This window comes from Hippopotamus amphibius, chromosome 2 (genome assembly GCF_030028045.1).
Source record: "Hippopotamus amphibius kiboko isolate mHipAmp2 chromosome 2, mHipAmp2.hap2, whole genome shotgun sequence".
NCBI lineage: Eukaryota > Metazoa > Chordata > Mammalia > Artiodactyla > Hippopotamidae > Hippopotamus > Hippopotamus amphibius.
In genome coordinates, this window is record NC_080187.1 from 200,457,613 (window position 1) to 200,474,723 (window position 17,111).

General features: G+C 36.8%; 1 protein-coding gene across 1 annotated transcript in view; it reads right to left on the reverse strand.

Annotated features, from left to right (window-relative positions):
* Positions 1-17,111, reverse strand: part of ADAM10 (ADAM metallopeptidase domain 10) — a 135,880-nt gene that overhangs the window by 56,483 nt on the left and 62,286 nt on the right. The window contains exon 5 of the mRNA XM_057722546.1: positions 2,286-2,386. Within this exon, the coding sequence (XP_057578529.1) occupies positions 2,286-2,386 (101 nt within the window). The remainder of the gene's footprint in view (positions 1-2,285; positions 2,387-17,111) is intronic.

Genomic DNA, 17,111 nt, shown 5'->3' on the forward strand with positions numbered 1-17,111 from the left:
AGTACATTCTCAAATACTACAGTAAGTCTCAATATCTTCCAGGATAAACCTCTTTCCTGTTCACCACCTTTAGATGGGCCTTATTTCTTCTTAGCCTTCACCTTTCCTTGTAACATTTTAGACCCATCAAGTGCTGTGAATAATCATGTTGTAATCTGCATGGAATTGCACTGAATTCCAAATCAGTATGGGGAAAACTAATGTTTTTTTTTAATATGTTTTTTAAAATTTATTTGTTTGTTTGTTTTTGGCTACATTGGGTCTTTGTTGCTGTGAGCGGGGTTTCTCTAATTGCGGCGAGCAGGGGCTACTCTTGGTTGTGGTGCGCAGGCTTCTCACTGCGGTGGTTTCTCTTGTCGTGGAGCACGGGCTCTAAGTGAGCGGTTTTCAGTAGTTGTGGTACATGGGCTTCGTTGCTCCTTGGCATGTGGGATCTTCCTGGACCAGGGCTCGAACCCATGTCCCCTGCATTGGCAGGTGGAGTCTTAACCATTACACCACCAGGGAAGCCCAAAACTAATGTTTTCATATTAGGTATCATGTTCCATTAATATAGTATATCTCTCCATAATAAAATCAATCATCTGTAACATTTCTTATAAATTTTTGTAATTTTCCTTATATAGGTCTTATAATTCTGTTACATTTATTCTCTGATACATGATATTCTTGATACTATTTTTAATAATGTCCTCTCTTACATTACACTTCTGGTGGTCTGCTGCTGATATAAAAAAAATACAACCTACATTTGTATATTAATGTTATATCTAGCCACAGTTAACCTGTATTATATCTAGCAATCTATAATCCCAGCCTCTGTATTCACATTGCCAATACCTTGGTACAAGCCACTATCACTTCTCAACTGAATAAGTGCAACAACTTCTGATTATTCTCCCAACCTCTAGTTTTGCACCCCACCCTGAAGTTAAGAATTCTTTACTCTTCTTGCTACCTCTTTGGCCTTGTATACACTGTTCCTCCTCTTTCCATCTCTTCATGGTCAACCTAACTTCTGCTTTTTCTTTTTGTTTCTGATTACTGTCCTCAAACACTTCCAAGGCTAGGTTAGCTAGTCTTCTTGTGTGTAGAATATCACCCTTTGCTCAATCTTCTTCCATTTCTTACTACCTTCAATTTTTCTCTGTGTCTCCAATTAAACTATAAACTTTGTGAGGACAAGACTTCATCTTAATTTCCACATATTCCCAGAACCTACCACAGATCTTCTGACACATGGGAGATCAATACAAAACTGTTCGATGAATACAAGAATAAAACCTCACTTAGACTTGAAAGACCCATTTGAAATGGTTTTATTTATGCCACTTTGCAGATCAAGAAACACACAAACCTGCATCTGTGACTCAAGAAATGTTAATCCACCTTACTACTTTTAGAAAGGATGTTCAAAATACATGTTTTATAAATTTTTAAATTTTAAGCTTGTGTTTTAAATAACTATAAAACTATCGCCTATGAACAAAATAAAGGAGGTCAAAAAGAATAAAAGGTCAACAGTCAATGGCAAAAAAACTTACAATTAAAATATCAAGGGTTTTCCCTGGCAGACCAGTGGTTAACAATCTGCTTTCCAAAGCAGGGGACTCGGGTTCAAACCCTGGTTGGGGAACTAAGATTCCATGTGCCAAGGGGCAACTAAGCCCGTGCACTCTAGAGCCCCCACACCACAACCAGAGAGCCATGTGCTGCAACTACTGAGCCTGTGCACTCTGGAGCCCATGCACTGCAACTACTGAGCCCGCATGCCACAACTAGAAAGAAGCCCGCACAAAGAAAGATCCTGCACGCTGCAACTAACACTCGACACAGCCAAATAAGTAAATAAATAAATAAAATCAAAAGCACTGTGATTTTTATTACGGTAACTAACCATCTTGGTTTGCTTAGAGACACATGATTTTCAATGTTAAACTAGACAAGTCTCAGACAAACCAGGGGAAACTGGTCACTTTCATACTATACAAATACATTTATACAAAACACATGTTCAGACTGGATTTCTTAAAATTTTATGATAAACATGTAAGAATATTCTGGACATGTTCTATTTTTTGGGTCATGCAGAACTGTATTCAAATCTCAGCATCATACCTTTATTACAAGCAAGTTACTTGGCATCTTTGATGATTAAAAAATACAAATATTTCCCAACAGTAGTATAAATCTTACAGAAATCCTAGAGCATACATTTTTAATGCAGAAACATATACCCAACTTCACTTCTACTTCTTAAACACAGCTTGTATTAAAGTCCTTACCTGTGTTACTTCTTCCACACCCGTCATCTGGTACTTCCTCATCCTTTCAAATACTGAATGATCTGCACAGCCACCCTGTGGACCATATTTATGGGGATAGTCTAAAACACAAAGAACAAATGTTGTTACTGTCACATGTTTAGATATTACCAATTATCTTATAAATGAAAATTTAACTGTCATAATTAATGAAGGCCATAAATGCTTATTGAACAAAATGGGAAAGGCATTATGCTAGGCATTCTAATTTCAAAACCTGGCAGGTTCCAAAGTTCTCCTTCAACATCATTGGTCTCTAAGTTTTTGTCATATGAATGATTTGTGAATTCTAAAAAAGAACAATAATCATTCTTTATTCTGGGTTTAACTTTCCCAACCTTTCCCACTTCAGATATATCGAGCATTTTAACATTGCAATTTACTTCATTTTGTAATTTATAACTTTCCCTTCAAACACATTAAATTTCTTATTCTGCAAATGTACAAAGCCACCTCAATCTTAGCTACAGTTAGGCTAACAAAATATCAAATTTGGTTTCAATTCCTTCAATGAATACCAACTAGTATTAAGGGAAAGTAATCCTAGAGACATGCTCCATGGCATGATAAAAGCAGACTGAGTTTAAATTTCTTCACTGTATAATTCAAGTGGATGCTTTAGAAAGCAATAACTATTCTATTATCACTTGTTTTCCTTTTATAATTAAACAGTGATTAATTTAGCCTTAACTGAATTGTTTCTATTTCCAGACAGCTGTTCAATTCAGTGTAGTCATTTAAAAGTTTATTCCACTCTCTCGAAGTTCACATACTTCTTCCTTATTAAGGTTCTCCTTAGTTCACGAACATATTTTATAATCCAATCTAATACCCATAATTAAGAGAACTGTCAAAATAAAACACCAAGACATGGGTGAGAAGGGAAGCACTGAAACATCCTCAAGTAGCATATAGTTGTAATACACAGAATTATAATTAGAAACACTGTTTCTTAAGTAAATCTAGAACCTAAAGTGGACACTAGTGACCTATGGCATTGGAAATACTAATTAAATATTATGATATAAATCTAAATTGGCAGGTAGGTGGTAGGGGTTATAGACAACCTGCCTATACTGATATAACAGGTCTGATTTAAACTTAAGTTTTTACCAGAGGTCAAGGGTACAATAGCTATAAAATACCAATCAATAAGTGTGGAAGAAATGATAGACAAAAATTTACTGTTTTACAACCCCATATGCATAAACTGATTTAGGCAAGGATCATCAATGGGTACTAAAGCCATTAAGTGAAAGACGTACAGTAACAGGATATTCAAAGTCTCTGAAAGTATCACCACACAGACTGATGATTAAGTATAAAGGGAAAAGGCAACTTCACACCAAAGAGATATAGTAATTACTATTGCAATTACCAGGTGATGAAACTAAGCATTACCAATAGTAGAAAGATATTATGTGCCTCCTGCTGTGATGCAGTAAGAAATGCCCAGCTTCACCTATGCAGTATTCTTGACAAAATATGTTAACTGAATCTAATCATGAATAAACAATCAGACACACTGAGGATGTAGGACATTCTTTCAGTCACTGACCTAGACACATGACAAAAAGGCAATGTCATTAAAAATAGAAAAGTCAAAACTGGGAGCAGAGGTGGGGTGGAAAAGGCTTAGTAATGAAGACACTAAAAGAGAAAATCAAAAAAGGTATTTTTGGGCTTCCTAGGTGGCGCAGTGGTTAAGAATCCGCCTGCCAATGCAGAGGACACGGGTTCGATCCCTGCTCCAGGAAGATCCCACATGCCATGGCGCAACTAAGCCCGTGTGCCAAAAAAAAAAAACACAAAACAAAACAAAAAAGGTATTTTTAGGATAACTGGAGAAATTTTATTACAGACTGTATAGTAAATGATATTACTGAATTAATGTTAATCTTTTAGGGGTGAAATAAAATTGTAGCTACAAGGGTGAGTCAAAAAGTATCCGCACTCAGGTTATGTTAAAACTTCTATAAGTACTACAGCCAGAGTGCGGATAATTTTTGAATCACCCGCGTATTTAGGAAACGTACATATTCTAAGGAGATCAGTGCTGAAGTGTTTAGCAGTAAAGTTTCATGATGTCTGCAATTTGCTTTCCAATGATTTCCCCAAAAAAGTGTATGGTGGGAAGGGACGGAGGGGGGAGTGCAGTGCAAAATGTTTTTCTAAATGCCAAATCTGGGGGAAGGAGATATGTGCTCACTGCATAATTTTTTAAGTTGGAAATTTTCAAAATAAAATTAGGACTAAACAATTGCAGTATTTGTGGAACGAGTTCAAATGGTTTCAAAATGGAAAACTAACACAACTGTAGTGCTGAATGAGAAAAAAAATCTTAATATTTATTTTCAAATGTTTCAAAGGTTGGCTTTGGGAAAGTGAAAATACAATACCATTCAATATGTATCTAATAAGAATCTACCACAAAGGCTGGAAAGTTTTCCCGTGTGATATGGTAAGATTTTCAATTCTCCACATTTTAGTAGATTCTGCAGTCACACAATGCCTTCCTCTGCTACTATCGTTTTAACATGAAAATGTGCCCATGAGCCTTGTCCAGATTCTTAATGTGACCTAGCTTGCCTGAATCACCAGTAGAAGAAGTTCCTCCATGCCAAGAAAACTCATTTCAATAAACAAAGAAAAAACGTACAGGCATATTCACAGAGAAGTGCACACACACGCTTAAGTTCCTCATTCAATTAATATACTTTAGATCCCTTAGAATTTTGCTACTTGTTTTAACTGTTATATAAAGCCAAGTTCATAGTTTGACAGTATTTATACATCCATCATTTTGTGTTATTTTAACCCATGACTAGGACAGTCCAGTCTCCCACAACTAAAAATGTGGCCTGATTCATTCACTAATTTTCTTTTAAATCATGGATTTATGTTTTATTTATTTATTTTAACAAGATACCAATGTGTATGAGGAGGGCTCCTTCTGCTGACCCCAGGAGCAACTAGGCAGATAAGTAAAAAATGCTCAGAGTAATGATATTCAAAATATTCTACCACAGAAAATAGATGAGACTAATGTATATATTTTTGAAAGTTTATTTCAATTTCTGTTCCAATGTGAGCAACTAACTTATGATTCAATTAGTATGTTATTTTCTAAAAAGAGGTGAATTAGACACCTCCCAACACAGACAGACAGACACACACACACACACAAAAGAACTATCTTAAGCTACAGCTCAAATTTACCATGAAGCTTCTTAGAGCCATCCTATTAACTCCCATACTCAAACTGCTCTCTCTCACACGGACATGAACACAGACACAGGGGCATGTACATCAATGATCCCACTCCCAAGTGAAAGAACATTTAATTGAGCCTTTCAAATAAAAAGCTCTGTGACCAAATCATTATAGCCGGTTTTCAGATGAATGTTCCCTAAATGGCTCCCTTACCCGGTCTCCCCATCCCACACACCTCACCACCACCAAAAACATGTTTTAAGTGTATAGGGGCAAGAGGTGGGAGGGAATAACACACAATCTTCCAAAGTACACAAGCTTCCAAACACCCTTCCCATCAGCCTATCAATCACTGAAACAGGAAAAAAAAGTTTTTAAACATCCAAAGATTTTATTTGAAAAAAACAGTATTACTCTTGACACAGTTTGGCAGTCACTGACCAAACAGGTTATGTACATTATGTACAAAGCTAGACTAAACTTCTCAGCCTCCCTTCCCAAGTCAGGTGTGACATATAACCAAGTTCTAGCTGAAGGAATGGGAGCAGCAGGGAAGCGTACTAGCCAGGATCCTCCTATGCTCTTTTCACCTTCTGAATAGCTGGTATGAGACAAACTGAGAATGGCAGAATAAAACCAGCACAAAACAAAGTAGCCTAGATTCCCGAATCGTTTATTGAAGAAAAGCTGCCTGATAAGGAATACTCACGTTAAACTGTTACATAGTGAGAAAGGAGCTTTCCGTACATTTTATCACTTAATTTGGGACTGTTTGGTACTGCAGATAGCATTACCTTAATACATGGTAAAAACTTTCGTTAAGAAGAAAAGAACTCATTTTATATCTGATTTACACTGGTATTTGGCAAAGTTTTCCTATCACAGACAATACCAAAATAATCTTGGCCTTGCATATCAGAAACTGTTTAGCAGTGTTAGTATTTACTGTTGTTCCCTGAACGTTTTCATTTTTAATGAGTTTTCACACAACCCAAGATACAACTTCTGCCAAAAAAATCAATTATATTGTTAAGTGAAAACTGATACTCATGGTACAGTAATAATTCCATCTTTTAGCTAAAGATAGAAGCTGGTAGACTCTGCAACTCTCAGATTAAATATTTTGCATGTTTAGAGAAATAAGTGCTATTAGTCATTTTTCAAACAGTTTCTCGAGAGAATTTACTCAATCAAGATTTTCAGTTTTAGAAAGCAAAAAGCTGTGAGGTTCATCAGCAACTTAGCTGTAAGTCCACCACATAACAAATATGTCAAAACATTTTTGTTTTCATATATAATTCAGTTCAAATAATATACTTCAAAATATGGTGAAGTCAGTTGATATCCCTGATTTTACTCAAATTTAGGAAACACTAAATATCGTAATATAATCATGATAGGCATTAGGATTTAACCTTCATTTGGAACATACTATAAAACATATTTTGAATCTCCTTCTACACAGGCACAAAAGAGTTGCTACAAAGTATTTCTGGAAGAGACAATTTCATAGCAAACACTTGAACAAATTATATGCACATAATATTTAACTAAACATCTTACGAAATTCAGGAACAGAACAAAAATATCCCTATCTTAAACAACATCATTTTCTTTAATGTAATGATAACAGAAGCCAATGACTAATATACATGTCTGATTTATATACAGTCAGCATTCTCTCTTAGACAGTATCCCAATAAAATATAAATACCTTTCAGATATTAATAATACTAAGCACACTGGCACTCTATGTCATCAATATATTGCTGGGCCTTTGAACATTAAGATTAAGGTAATCAAATTACTGTCTAATAGGCATCTTACCTACTTGATAAAATATACAGTTGATTTATATATGTAAACAAACATATACAAATATATACACACATACGTATCTGTGACACTGTAAATATAGCTGATATTAGAGTGTATTTCTTCCCTACTGCTCCTCCACATGATCAGAAGTCAAGCAAGTACCTGTATAATAGCATACAGCTGATAGGCTACTATCAGTAGGAGTTGAAAGCCAGCAGATACTGAAGAACAGAATATCTAGCAAACTCTCACTCCCCAGGATGAAAAGGTGGCCTGGATTCAAAAATAAGATTGTGGGGCTTCCTAGGTGGCGCAGTGGTTGAGAATCCGCCTGCCAATGCAGGGGACACGGGTTCGATCCCTGCTCCAGGAAGATCCCATATGCCACGGAGCAACTAAGCCCGTGTGCCAAAAAAAAAAAAAAAAAGATTGCGCTGCCCCGACCCCATTCCAATAGGCTGCATTTGGTTGGAATCAAGGGAGTATTTAATGTTTTACAAAATCACCTCCTCTGGTCCATCATCTGGCAGGAGTCAAGAGAATCATTCTACAGCACTCCTCACCTCTATAAGGATTCCACAGAAATCAAGGGGGAACCCCAGAACTCTCCCTGTTCTTAGGAAAACATTGCTTTGACCCTCACTCCCCTAAATACTCACAGCTATCTACCACTTCTTGCCTTGGGACCATCAGGATATTCTCACTGGGGCTCAGCTTTTATAGTCATGAGACTATACCACCAAGTACTCCAATTTACTGTAAGTTTAGGTTGTCTCCAATTCACTACTTCCCTCTATTACTTTATTTTTATCTCCTAACTCACTGTTACTCTCTCTGACACCACCCCATCATAATTCTTAGTGATTTCAACATTCATGCAGATGATCCTTCCAGTACACTCATCCTACCTTTTCTCTAATGGCCTTCTCCTACCTCAACTTCTCACTTGCACAGTCATACTTTTGAAACTGTTATTACTGATAAATGAAACCCTTTCTTAACCTCAACTTCCTTATCCCTCTTTCTTTCCACCACTCATTTTTTCAGAACATTCCCTTTAGACTCCAATAATCCTTCAACATCTCAAAAACCCTTCAATCCACCAATGCTACCACCCTGTTCACTATCAGATATTCTCTTTCTCCTTATTCAGCTTAGGTCCCATAGTCAATTATTATTATAATTACTCCACAGCATTTACCTTAAATTCCCTTGTCACCACCCCCTTCCCAACTCTCAGCCAAAAGCTGTTTAAATTCAACTCTCTACCTATACCCCTCCGGTTGAATGGGGGTGGAGAAGAAACTGTAAGTATAACTATTCTCATTCAAAAATTATAATCTGTAACCTCAAGCAGTTCCTTTATGCCACCTGGCAACGATACTGCATTTCCAGAGTCCCTTCTCAATTCTATTTCACTGTTTAACTACAGGCAGTCCCTGCTTTACCACATTATTACAGGCAGTAAAATTGACGCTAAAACTATGCAAAGTGATCTTAATAATCAATGGGGAAAATTACAACTGTTTTCATGACCTCCAAAATTTTTTTTATCAAAATACTGAAACTCTCTTATTATTTATAAATGTGTAGAGGAATAAAAAATAAAACTATTATTTATTTAGTACACTATAATTTAAAACATTAGAAACATCACGATTAGAATATTTAAAAGAACTAGAGTGTTTTATTTCTTTGTAAATTGTATTTCATATATCATAAATTTTAAGTATACATTCTTTTTGAAAGCTTGATATTTAGGGTAGAAGAAAATTCTGAAGCAACAAAACAGTATTTATATACACTTCAAAATCTGTCAGCACAAATTCTCCCAATAGACAAAAAGGAATTGAGTATAAAATGTTTCCCATATACTTTCAAAACTTCTAAAAGAGCCTATTTTCCCTGGTCACCACATTAACTATAAAAATGGACAATGACATTTTCCCTCTAAAATTACTGACAATATAATCCCCATTTCTAGAAAAAGCCTTTGTTCAACTGATGAATAAGCCCTCATTGAGATGCTAAATCATAGGATGCACTGTAGTTCCCCTGAAAAGGCCAAATAGCATATTCTTTCACAAAGAATGAGTCATTGGTGTAGAATATTCAGCCTATTTGAAACAAAGATCAGCTTTAAATCTATGGCCTTTCTTCCAGTTCCTCTCTGAATGCCAACCTCTTGCTTCTGTTTTGTTGTAGGAGGCACAGATATAAATAATATATATATTGTGATACCACCTCAAGCAGGAAACAGCTCTAGTTAACTCTCAATCATCCACTCCAGGAAGGGGGAATATTTACAGTTCAGATCATCTGCCCAACAGATGCATAAAACACCCACTTCTCACTACAGACTAACCAGAGTAGACTTTACCTCCTCATTACTCCCGGAAAGCCATCCCTCCCTCAATGTGACTGCCAGTTAGGGATTTGACTACAGAGTCCAAAGCCTTAGCTATGAGATAACTCTCTAACCATCAAAACTTGGTGTGATTCCTCCAAAGACACACTATGAATCACTAAATTCAATCAAATGACCCAACTTTTATGATATTCATTAAATGTAAAAGATGGTGGCTCCATGCACAGATATTGTACAAAAAGCTGATTTGCTAGGTATCTGAAAGGTAGATGGGTGGGGTCCTTGCCCATGAAAATGCCATTTACTCCCAAAGTTGCCCAAAATCAGTAACGATTCCCTGAGATAGTAAAAGAAGAGTAGGCTGTATTTTGTTTTGTTTTGTTTTTATTTATTTTATTTATTTATTGGCTGCGTTGGGTCTTCGTTGCTGCACACAGGCTTTCTCTAGTTGCTGAGAGCAGGGGCTACTCTTCATTGTGGTGCACAGGCTCCTCATGATAGTGGCTTCTCTTATTGTGGAGCACAGGCCTTAGGCGCGTGGGCTTCAATAGTTGCGGCACATGGGCTCAGTAGCTGTGGCCCACGGGCTCTAGAGCACAGGCTCAATAGTTGTTGCGCAGGGGCTTAGTTGCTCCGTGGCATGTGAAATCTTCCCAGGGCAGGGCTCGAACCCGCTGTGTCCCCTGCATTGGCAGGCGGATTCTTTACCACTGCGCCACCTAGGAAGTCCTAGGCTGTTTTTTTTTTGAAGGAGCAATGATGAGTGCAGAGGAATGAAAGAAGAGGTCAAGCAGCCCCCACATATCCTTCCTCTCCTAATTCCAGTGGACAGAGGCCCCTTTCTCCCTAGTATTCCCTTCCCCATCCCCCACAACCAGTCTGTCTGGGGAGGGTAGGGAGGGCAGGGAAAGAAGGACATATAGTACGAATCTCCTAGGAAGGAGAGAGTAAGCTAAAGATGGTACTCTTTTCCACATACACTCACAACACTGATCTCCCAGGAAACAGAAACTCAGAGCTGCTCCAGGCATGCTCCTTCCCACTCCTGGTTTTTAAGAAGGGTTAGTGTTAGGGGCCAAGGGAATCATGGGTACCAGGTCAACAGCAGAAATGTTGCTCTATTATTCTGATCAGTAGACTCTACAGTGCATTAGGACAGAAACTTTGCCCTGTTCATCACTGTATCCAATGCATCCGAAAGTGTCTTGTACAGATGAGACACTCAAATAATGTTAACTATTAAACTAACCTATCATTAAACCTGTAAAACCTGTAACTGAAACTTGTATCACACTGACTGAAAGTAACTGGCAATTCCACACCACGTGGGGAAAGCGGGGAGGGTTGTGGGGGGTGAACTGGGAGACTGGGATTGCCATCTACACATTACTAATAAGAAAAAAAAATCAAATTGTACACTCTAAATATATGCAGTTTATTGTATGTCTACTGTATCTCAATAAAAGTTCTTTAAAAAAAATAAATAAAGTAACTGTCAATTCCATTTATTTGATTTGGGACTCTACAACTATACACAGAACACAGGTCACTCCAGGCCAAAGAAGATGCCAGTTTCTTTTCTTTTCTGAAGTTCCTGAGCTGTGGCAGCTAAAAAGAAACATTGTTGCAGCCAGACTAATAGTTAACTTTCTCCTGTCATCACAGATTTTTATCTCCAGCAGTCAAAAGTCTACCCCTATCTTCAAGGTTTAAGTCAAATGCCACCTCCCCTGAGAAGTCTTCTTACATATCCCTATGGCTCTCCCAGTGCACACCAGTGCTTTGATGACATTTCCATTACAGAATTTATCACATTTTGACTCTCAATTATTGACTGAGAATTCCCCTGAAGGTTTAAAAAGAAGTCTTAATCTTTCCTATACATTCCCAAATCAATAAACACTTGTCAAATTTACTCTTTCAGTCAGCAGCTCATATCCACACCTCTTTTCAAAGGTCATCCATTAGTCAAATACCTGTAAATTGTTGACTCCAACAACCTCTTTTTAACCTTCACTCTACCTGCAATAACTAGGCACTGTCTGCCATTTTAAACTGTTTCCACAGGAAAGTATGTTCTAAATCCCTAACTCGTTTATGGATTGACTATAAAATGGAGCACATTCAAAATTAGGGCCTGGGACTTCCCTGGAATTGCAGTGGTTAAGAATTTGCCTGCCAATACAGGGGACATGAGTTCAAGCCCTCGTCCGCAAAGATCCCACATGCCGAGGAACAACTAAGCCTGTGTGCCACAACTACTGAGCCTGCGCTCTAGAGCCCTGGAGCCACAACTACTGAAGCCTGTGTGCCTAGAGCCCATGCTCCACAACAAGAGAAGCTACCATAATGAGAAGCCCGCACACCGCAACAAAGAGTAGGCCCCACTCGCCACAACTAGAGAAAGCCTGTGCAGAGCAATGAAGAGCCAACACAGCCAATAAATAAATAAAGTTAAAAAAAAATTAGGGACTGTATGCACATAAATTTCATAATTAAATGTCAATGTTATTCTTAATTTTATTTACTTACAAAACTAATAATGGGAGGGAAAAACTATTATTTACCAAACATAAGCTATACAAAAATAAATGACACAAGAATATATACCATCAAAGAGCTTACAGTCTAGGTGGGGTGTCAGACAGGTAAACAAGGATTCCATTTAAATATCTGCTTGCTAAATGTTAAGTCTCTTCAATCATCCACAGTTTATTAAATAATGGTTGAATTTAATTTACTCATCCAGCCAATAGCTGTTTTCCTTCCATGCCTCTTCGCAAAGGTCATCATATGACCTGTAAATACTGGATTCAAAACATAGGGAGGACTCACCGATACATAAACAGCAGTAAAGATAGGACACCCAGAACTAAGGGGCCAGAAATGGCTTCTAGGAGATTATATCTGAATTGTATTTTGAAGGATGAGCGCGAGTTTGGCAGAGAGAGAATTTATACACAAGTAGCCTAAGATTAGCATTTGTTCTGCTCTCTTGTTTCTACAAGGCTTCTCTTAAATTTTCAAAATGCTCCCTCTTTAGAACTAAGTTAAAGAAGCCAGCTTTAAAGAGTACATAATATATAATTGCATTTACATAAAATTCTAGAAAATGCAAACTAACCTGCACATTGGTGCTTGATGAAAGAGGGGTTGGGAAGAAAAGAAGGATTACACTGAGGAGGAGGAAGCATTTGGGGACAATGAATATGTATACTATCTTGATTACGGTAACAGTTCACATGACATGTACATATGTTTAAAATTACCAGACTATATACTTTACATATTAACAGTTTATCTTACATCAATTTTTTCTCAATAAAGCTGTTTAAAAAAGTTAATACCAACTAGAGAAATGAGACAATGAATTGCAATGTGTAAGCCTTGACTGAATCCTGTATTTTTTTTTAAATGTCACTTCTGTGGAGCAATTAGAGAAATACGCATATAGACTGTGTATTAACACATTATTACATCAATGTTAAGTTTCTAGGTATGAGAGTATAAATTTGTACTACCTTCTTAGAGAGTCATCTGGCAATATACATCAAAATTTAAATCTGAAAACACTACTTCCAGGAATTAATCTTAAGCAAATAATCACAAATGTCAAGGGGAAAATTATGCTCAAAAATGTGCACTAAAGCAATAAAAAAAAGAGTAAACAATGTGAATGTCCATTTAGTTGATGAGCTGGTAAATAATATGTTCATCAATGAAACAATGAAATATTATGCAGCCATTAAAAAGGTAGGGCTCTATTTATTGGCATAGAAACAAATCTAAGATATATTATAAATGAAATTTAAAATGGTAAGTAAGACCTAAAGGGCTATTCACCAAAATGCTAATGTTGGTGGACACACTTCATCTTCTACGTAATTCACAAGCAAAAATGTCTATTTTATATAGTCATTTGATAATCAGAAAAACCAAAAAATATTTCCAGCTTTAGAGGAAAAGAAGTTTGGAATCATCAAATTTTAGAAGAAATAAGGAATATTAATGATCTAACACACTTTATAACATGAAGAAAATGAGACCCAGAAAAAGTAAGTTACTTACTTGTATAAGGTCACAAAGCTATTCTAAAACATTATCCTGATGTCCCTTCAAACTACCTTCTCATACAAATGACATGCCTCAGTTCTGACCTATCACCTCTTGTGCTTTTCCCTTACCATGTCTCCTACTAACTTGTGTGATTTTAAGCAAATGAATTAAACTCGGAGACAGTTTTAACTAGTTGATCTACAAGGTCACTTTATTTACTTATTTTCATTTTTTGGCCACACCAGCAGTATGTGGGATCTTAGCAGTTTCCGCACCAGGGATCGAACCCACACCCCCTGCAGTGGAAGCACAGTCTTAACCATTAGACTGCTGGGAAAGTCCCCTACAAGGTCACCTTTAAATCCATGATTCTGTAGGGAAACAAAATTTGCCACCACAGAATGTCTCTCTTTGACATAAGTATTTTAGACTAATCACTTTTAAGAAAAAGAAGACTCAGGGAGTCTTTCTTTTTACCTCCCCTTTAACTGCCTAAAAGAATTTAGATAAAGGGCCTGGTTCAGAAGATCTACAAAGAATATGGGCTAGGTGTGGTAGGAGGAACTTGGCAGGGCCTAGAGACCAAAGTCCTCTGTGTCCCATTGTCCCTGTATGGCATAGCAAACATTTGTTTACCCAACATTTGTTTTCCCATTTTCCCATAATTTTCTTCCTCCCCCTTGACGTACCAAAGCCCTAGCCCCTTCTGCTTTCAAATGCCATATAAACTTCAATTGCCTAACTTGTTCTGGGGCGTCATTTTTCTGATAGAGACCTTGTACATACATAATTAAATTTTATTTTCTCCTTTTAATCTGTCTCATGTCAAGTTAATTCTTAGACCAGTTAGAAGAACCTCCAAAGGGCAGAGGGAAATTTTTCCTTCCACAAGACTCTATAGTTGCTGAAAGCAGTAAAATACACATCAATGAATTTCTAGTCTAATGTTTGATTATAAATATAAGATTAACAAGATTGCTTACAGAGATTATCTAATCTCCAAATTTATAAACCATGAACAGAATTTAACATTTTTACAATAAATCTGATATCACAATGTAAAGCAGCTCTTTACAGGGCCCAAGTACTGGACCAATGTCCTCAGGCACACTCACAAGGTCACTAGCATAAACATCAAACACTGAATTGTGCTACAAGAGATGTGAAAGACTGAGTTTTAGCACCACTTATCCCTAGCACATACACACATCTATACTCTTAATGCTGTGTCTACTTTTTTCTCTCTAACTCATTACTCATAAAAGTTGAACCTAAAATGTAAATTTACTCTATTTTGCAGTAGCAAAGAAAGCCACACTTCTGCAAAATAAAATAAAGCCTTAGCTTTATAAAGCCTACCAAAAATAAAGCCTTAGCTTTCTTCTAATCTTTTTTTTAATCCTCACAATAATTGTCTTTACCATCATAAGTCCTTTGACTTTAGCCACATTTAAAAAAGTCTCTCCTAACTTACAATGTAACTAATAAAGTACTAGAGCAGAAGCCAGGAAATATGGATTCTTGCCATGAAAATATCTTGCCCAAGTTGTTTAAGACTCTTTAGGCTTCAGTTTCCATCATCTTCAAGATCAGGGTTTAGAAATAATTCTAGTGCCTTTTGCAATAGTACTAAAGGTACAGAATTCTACTGAATTCAGAACTAATCAATCTTCTGGTCTACTCCAGAAAACTCTACTTTCTATGAACAGTTTGCAGATGAGGTATGATGAAAAAACAATGCCCTCCAACAGAAAATCCTTATTTTTTAAATGCACATGGTTCTGAAGTTTTAATTTAAAACTTTCAAATTCATTCTGCTGCTGAGCAGGGCCCTGTGGGGCTCCTGGGCATGGGAGGCCTTTTTGTCCCCCATTTCTTGCAGGCAAGACTTCAGCCTCGTGACCTTCCCTGAATTCTAAAGGCCAGATTCCCCCAACAGTTGCTAACCAAGGAAGGAGCAGCCAGGAAACCACCTGAGGCAAGATTAAAGGGACCAGAGAAACTCATCAAGGTTAGGAGACCTAAGACCCTAAGACCCACCTAAGACCCTACACACACCTTAATCTTGTCAGCAACCCCACCCTTTTGAAACTTTGCAGAAGAAAGGGGAATGCAGGACTGTTGCTGCCTTGATCCTTATCACATACCTCTGACCACTGCCCCTGACTAGATAACCTCTCCCTATTTCCCAAAGGGGGGGGGGGGAGGGGGGGGGCACGGAACGACACACAGTTCTTGAGGCCCTAGACTGCTGTGCCCCCGCCTTTGCGTGGCAAAGAAATAAAAGCCACTCTTTCTTTCTCCTCCATAACTCTGTCTCCATATCCTCGCCATTGGTGCACAGAGAGCCAAGATTTTGGCAAAAATTCTTCTTACTACCAAATCAAATGTCTATAAACTTTTTTCCAAACTCAAAACATATAACTTAGTATAATGGGAACATATTTAAAACTGCATCTTTAATGCATATTCAGGTGTACAGTTAATTAAATTTCTTATCCAATCTCTTTGTAAAAACATTTGAAACACTGCAAAACAAAATCATGAGGTGATATTTCTCAGAAGAAAAAGAACAAAATTTCCAAATACAATTTTACTTTGTAGGACGAATTTTAAAACTGTTTTACAATACAAGAGCTTTGTTATTTTTAAATAATCTTATGTTTCTGAAATGATCATTATGCAGCCAAAATGTTTTCTATTTATGTTTTTAAATAAATATGTATACAAATATATATTTAGTTGGCCAAAAAGTTTGTTCCATAAAAATGTTACAGAAAAACCTGAATGAACTTTTTGGCCAACCCAATACATATGGTAACCAATCAGAAAATGTCTTGATCTAAAGTGTTCTCAACTTGAGTCTTATTTATAGAAATAAAATAAACTGTGGTTGAATAATATGAAAGGGCTAGGCATATTTTCTCCAAATTCTGCAAAAAGAATTAAATCTCTCACTGTCTCTTTTTAATCTGTTTTTTAAAAATGTGTTCCCAATTAAATATCTCACATTTCTAATTAAATATTTTTCAAATAGCTACCATTTCTTACAGCCTTCTCAATTTTTCTTCATTTGTGCCTGTGAAATGTTTGGAGAAATTATATTTCCCTAGAGATTAACTCAGAAAACAAAGCAAAAACACTCAACATTGCCACTAAATTTTCATATTCCTTTCAAATACTGTCACTGTGCTTAAGAAAACTAAGTATTTATGATCAGTGCTAAGTAAAGCATGTGAATTAAAACATATAGTATAGAGATTAATCAATAAACTCGTATACACTATGCGAGTTCTAAAGTCATGGGCACTTCCAATCAGTCTTAAGCCATT